Raw genomic sequence first — 5,803 nt, 5'->3', positions numbered from 1 at the left:
CTTGTCCAATGCATCCTCAATTTTACTTACATTATTGACTCTATACCCTTTTGTTGAAACGTATATACCTATGTCGTCCGCGAATTGTAACTTGACTAGCTCTTCATCGTCCAGGCCTAACATAATGTCGCTTGTGTAGATATTATATAGAATGGGGCTCAGGACTGATCCCTGAGGCAGGCCCCTTTTTACCGTTCCCTCTGCTGCCTCGTCAAATCTTCTGGCCACTGTAGCCGTTCTGCTCTCGAGCCAACCTTTTATGTACTTGAAGATCTTAGCAGGACATCTTTTTTTCATTAGAATTGACAAAAGCATTCCATGGTCCACCATGTCATATGCTGACTTGACATCCAGAAAAGCCGCTAGCGTGGCTCTTCCTTCGTTGTAACCTTCCTGTATGTCGGTGTGCAGTCTAACCAAGTTGTCAATGGTTGACCTGCCTTTCCTGAACCCATTTTGCCAGGCGTGCATTATTTTGTTCTTTTCCGCCCAGTCAACCAGCCTGGAGTTTATTATTCTTTCCATGGTTTTTCCTAGGCAGCTCGTCAGCGCTATTGGTCTGAGCGCTTTTTTACCCGGTTTATCCAGTAAGATCACCGCAGCATTCTTCCACCCAGGCGGAACATTGCCAGAGTCCCAGATTCTGTTGAACAATTTTAAAACAACATTTAGTACTGATAACGGTAGCATACTTATCGTTTTATTGTCAACCCCATCTATTCCTGGGGCAGATTTCTTGTTCGTTTTAGAGATTGATGTTATTAGCTCTTTCATGCTCAGTGGTTCTTCTCGTTGTTCTCCTGGTTGACTTGCATATTCATTTCTTTCCTCTTCCGTTGCCACTCCGCTAGTTCCGCTTATCGGTAGAGTCTCGTCATCAAATATTTTCTTTATTTCTATGTCCTCCACCTCTCTTCTTTCGTCCTCCGTCATGAGATTTCTTGTATGTAGGCTTCCTTCCCTTTTGGATGCCCTTTATTTGTTCCCATAGCGATTTGCAGTCCGAGCTGTGGTTTACATTCTCAGCGAATTTCTCCCACGCTTGCTTTCTTTTCTTTTTTATTGTTGCTTTGATTTTCTTATCGTTTATTTTGTACGTTTTCCACGTCTCTTCGTTTGGATGTCGATTGAAGGCCATTAATGCTCTTCTCTTCTCTTCTCTTGCTTTGTTACAATCGTCATCCCACCATCTTTGCTTGTTCTGTTTTTTTTCTCTGTTTTCACCTGTCCTCCCTTGTCGATTTGGCGGTTGCTTCTTTTTGGTGGCGCCCGATTCCTCTAATCCTTTGTATATCGCTTCCCTTATTAGTAATTTTTCGTCTGCTTCCGTTGCTGTATCAGACGCTTCCTTAGCTATGTTTTCTGCTGTTTCTTCCATTTTTGTATGAAATACCTTCCAGTTTATCTTTTTAAAGCCATACTTCCTTGTGGAAAATCTATTTCCCACATTCGCCGGTGGTATTGTTATGTCCATTACTATATTGACTATTTGGTGATCAGATCCCAGGGTTATTCCCGAGTTCTCCACACTCAGTGTTTGGAGCATTTCATATTTCAGCAGTACTAGGTCAATATTAGACGCTCTATGCGACCCCGAGGCTGGGCGTGACAGTGTGTCCCTGTTTGCTATAAACACGTCTCCTTCTTCCATGACGTTTGCCAATCTTACACCCTGAGTGTCGTTTTCCACACAGTTCCATTCCGTGTTTTTGGCGTTCATGTCATCCAGTATGATTGTTCTTTCTTTTGCTTCCAGGTTGTCTATCAGCCCACGCCATTGGTCTGTTGTTGTGTTTTTGGATGGATTTCTATACACCAGGATCAAATCTGTTTCTCCTTCATCGGACTCTACCGTTATTGCCAGCGTTTCCATGTTTATATTATCATTTATTACTTTTTCCTTTATCTTAATCTGGTCCCTTACTATAAAGCAGAGGCCGCCATCAATCGCGCCTCTTCTGGTTGCTCTATTTGTAACATCCAGGGCGTCTTTTCTTATTATTTTATATCCTTTATGCGTCAAATCGAATTCAGGATAGAGCTATGTCTCCATGACTGCCATGATGTCGTATTCATCCACTATCGATTTTATTTCTGTAACTTTTCCTCTGACGCTCCTCGCATTCCACATTCCTACAAGCATCTTGCGTAATTTGTTATTATTGGTGTGGCTATTTTGCGTGTTTTTGAATTATTAATATTATTATATATTATAAGCTTAATTAATAGTGGTTTACTTACAGTATAGTAGATTCTTCTTTTTGTGTTTTCTTTTTTATTATATTTTTCTTTTTTTTGTTTTTTATTTTTATTTTTAATTTTGACTTACTTGTATAATAAACGCTGAATAAATGACTTACTTGCTATGCTTATTTTACTTATTTACTTTTATGTATCTTTCTTTATTCCTTATCACTAACTGTACAGGTATTAATTAGGATTAGGTTTACGTTTAATCTTTGTCTTCCATTGATTGCTCATTTTCTTCGTCTTTCCTTGTCTCAGTACTTTTTTTGCTCGTGGTAGCTACTGGTTCTGGTTCGATTTCAATTTCTTCCAGTTCAACTTCATCGACCATTTTTCCTTCTTCCGTTTGGTTTGAAGGGATTTTTGTTTGCTTATCATTTTCAGTTGCAACTTTCCCTTCTGCATCCTTGGCAGGTGATTCCTTTCTTTGATGTAGTTTCTCTATTTCTTCCTTTCTTTCTCTCTGTCTGGCGAATCTTTTTTCCATTTTTTCAGGGATTACTGTGTGGAAATGAGGCCCACACCCCCACCAGTCTTCCTCCGGGTCAACCGGTACCTCCTTTTCTTTACGTTTTATTGTTTCTTTTATTTTTCTCTCGAAGTTGTTCAGTAGGTTTCTTTCACTTATCAGTTGAATTATTTGCTCCAAGATTTTGTCATCTGATTTGCTCTTTATTTCATCAAGCAATTTATAATTTTCTCCTCTTATTCTTCCCGTTAGCTTTTTCTTCCTCGTTTCCTCATTGTTGTCATATTCCTCGTAAACATTGATTCCAGGTGGATCCTTCACCCACGGTCTCTCTCGTGCCAGTGGCACTCTGTTCATTATCCTGACCCTGTCTTGTCTCGCAGCGGTCTTCATTTCCCTTTCCTGGAATCTGTCTGTATACCTAAAAGATCCCAGTTGCTCTCTTCTTTGCGTCATTCTTCCATTGTCGCTATCATCGCTGGTCTCCCTTTCCCTGTTCCTAAATGGACCTCTTTTCGTTTTCCATTCGTTATATTTATCATCGTTGTTGGGTATTTCGAGTCTCTCCCAATTCTCTCTTCTTCCTCTGCTATTAGTTTTAAGCCTTGGGAAGTCTGTTTCGCTTTCAATGTCTATATCATATTTTCTGCCTGTATACTTGTCCCTTAAAATTTCTCTTGCCTGTGCATAAGATACGTTTTTGTAGGCCATAATTTTTTTCGTTTCGCTTTCTCTTTGGAAGATAAGGCATTCCCTGGCGTTTGACCTATGCTGCTGGCCACAGTTTACGCATTTTGGTTCCCCTCTACATTCGCCATGATATTCCCCTGCACATATCATGCATCGTTTACATGTTGCTTTACATATTTTTCTGCAGGTGGCCGAATTTAAAACACCTGAAGCATTGCTTCACACTCTCTACGAACGGCTCTACTTTCAGCCATACGTGGCCCTGCCCGATGTATAGTCTAGTAGGTATAGAGTCACCTTTGAACTTCAATAGTATAGAATCACTTTCTTCCCATACAGCTTTTCCATCTCTTAGCTTTCGTTTTTTGAGCCTTTGCGCTTCAAATTCACCTTGTCCAGCCATGGTGCATTCCATTAGCTCTTCAATAGATCCTTCCCACTCTTTTGTTACTCCACGCCTTGACATTTTTCTTCTAGGTATCGATGCTACGTACCCTGCATCTTTACGTCTGCTATATTCAATTACTTTGTGAGCTTCCATTTTGTTGTACATTGTAACCTCCGCTCTCGAGAAAGCCACCATGCGTATCTCTCTGATTTTAACACCTAAAATGTTTATACAGTTATAAATTTTGACTAAATTATATTTCCTTTTTGTTGATAATTTTTGCTTATTTAAACTTACTGTTGTCGTATATTCCCCACTCTCCAGATCATTCTGATAGATAATATCGTTTTCACTTTCTCTATTGTATGAATGTTCACTTACCTTTCTGTTTATATTTTCACTTTCTTTTCCTTTTCCGTTTTCCTTTAATCCTGTACCCTTATCTATGCTTTGGTTGTCAACTATCTTATATTTTTTCTTTATTTCTTCGTTTTCTATTATTCTGACTTTCTTTGCTACCACGATGCTTGGTTTCTTAATTCCTTTGTTACATTCCTTTGTCTCCTCGTTTAAACTTTTGCCGTTATTTTCGGCCCTGCCAACCTTAATTTTACTTACCATTTTGGTGCTAGTACTTTCATTTATTCCGTTGGTTTCCTGTGATTCCCTGGATGCTGTGTTCTCCCTCATGTTGGTGCTCATGCTTTCACTAACCGCCATTGGCACTGTCTCTTTTCTTTATAGTTTAGGTATTTATTTTGCACTTTTAATATCTTTCCGTTCTCAACGCATCCTTTTCCTACCGCGGTCCAGACGGAACTCAAATTAGGAACCAAAATTCAAAGGAATAAACAAACAATAGATAAGACATTGTAAAACTTTCAACACGGGTGATCGTGCTGGGAGAGAGTTGGGAATCCGGAGAAATAAGACTGTCACACTTGAAATTTCTAAGAAACTAATTTATTGCGGGCCGTATCTAATTCGTTACTCTTAACGAATATCATGTTGGTTCTTGAAACTGTCGAAGTCTCTTCGACATCCTGCTTATTTACAGAGGGTCGTAAATTCTCTTAAGGGTTGCCTTGACTCGCTAGCGCCAGACCTTTTATCTTCCGTTTTCTCTGGATCCCACGCTTTCTCTTAGCACGTGTGCGCGGAATCGTTCTCGAGTCTTGGCGGAGCACCACCATCTTCCGCTCGCCCAAGGGTGGACCGAAGCCAGGGAGAGGGACCGCCTCCGGACAGGGATGGGCCCCACCACCATTGGACCAGGGATGATCCTGAGGGAGGATTCAGGATCCAGCGAGGAGGGGATGGCAGCCAACATCGATCGAAGATCTTCACCGCCAAGCTCAGAACGATTCAAAGCTTCAACCCGTCTTGATTCAATTTCTGGAAAGAATAAAGTCAAAAATAAAGAAATTCAAACTCCATTTATTCTTAAACGCAAAGTGTGTTTTATTAAAACCCGTGCCGCGAGCAGAGCGCTTCAGCGCTCCACGGGCACCTTAACCACGTTATTAATATCCAAAAATCCCTAGATAACTAAATCCACTCGCAACAATGTATAACCTGATTGATTCTCACATGGGTAATACAGTCTGTTTGTAAAATAAATATAAACCTAACTATTCTATTTCTATTCTATTTCAAGTTTTCTTGGGCTTTGCCCAAGATGGCGTTTCAGGGGGCATCGCCTCCTATATAGCCCGGGTACATTATTGGCGCTAATTATAAAATATATGATGCTTCAATACAAATCATTATAACTTATTACTCACACTTTCACACACATAACCCATTCTTAAATCATCCCAATACGTATACAACAAAAAAGTAGCCAAACCCTCATGTTGCTGCCCCTCCTGTAGCTTTACTCCATCATGGCTGCTAAATCATGTCCATCCCTCTTCTTATATAACTTTCCCCAGTTTGTCTAGGAACCTGGAGATGCGTTTAATAACCCCCAAGTCTCCCCCATCAACATTTCGATAACATCCTCCCCC

The 5,803-nt window shown here is 40.3% G+C and overlaps 2 protein-coding genes across 2 annotated transcripts; both read right to left on the bottom strand.

Annotated features, from left to right (window-relative positions):
• Positions 1-877: 877 nt before the first annotated feature.
• On the bottom strand, positions 878-1,873 carry LOC114881326. Its single transcript, XM_029198072.1, has one exon. It carries the CDS (start codon positions 1,871-1,873, stop codon positions 878-880), a length of 996 nt encoding a protein of 331 aa, XP_029053905.1.
• A 579-nt stretch (positions 1,874-2,452) lies between these two features.
• On the bottom strand, positions 2,453-4,514 carry LOC123988540 (trichohyalin-like). The gene is made up of 4 exons (XM_046288981.1): positions 4,176-4,514; positions 4,112-4,124; positions 3,704-4,012; positions 2,453-3,543 (listed from the first exon to the last, which is right to left on the bottom strand). The coding sequence occupies exons 1-4, from the start codon at positions 4,512-4,514 to the stop codon at positions 2,453-2,455; spliced, it is 1,752 nt and encodes a 583-aa protein (XP_046144937.1).
• Between the last annotated feature and the right edge of the window lie 1,289 nt (positions 4,515-5,803).

This window comes from Osmia bicornis, chromosome 15, assembly GCF_907164935.1.
Source record: "Osmia bicornis bicornis chromosome 15, iOsmBic2.1, whole genome shotgun sequence".
Taxonomy (NCBI): domain Eukaryota; kingdom Metazoa; phylum Arthropoda; class Insecta; order Hymenoptera; family Megachilidae; genus Osmia; species Osmia bicornis.
This window is presented reverse-complemented; position numbering and strand designations above follow the sequence as displayed.

What these genes read in the sequence shown, in the direction of transcription:
- LOC123988540 (XM_046288981.1), bottom strand. Translation starts at nt 4,514, where the DNA reads ATGGCGGTTAGTGAAAGCATGAGCACCAACATGAGGGAGAACACAGCA. An exon ending in TATACTATTGAAGTTCAAAG is followed by an intron (nt 3,544 to 3,703) that starts GTGACTCTATAC and finishes TGATATGTGCAG; the next exon opens with GGGAATATCATGGCGAATGT.
- LOC114881326 (XM_029198072.1), bottom strand. Translation starts at nt 1,873, where the DNA reads ATGGAAACGCTGGCAATAACGGTAGAGTCCGATGAAGGAGAAACAGAT.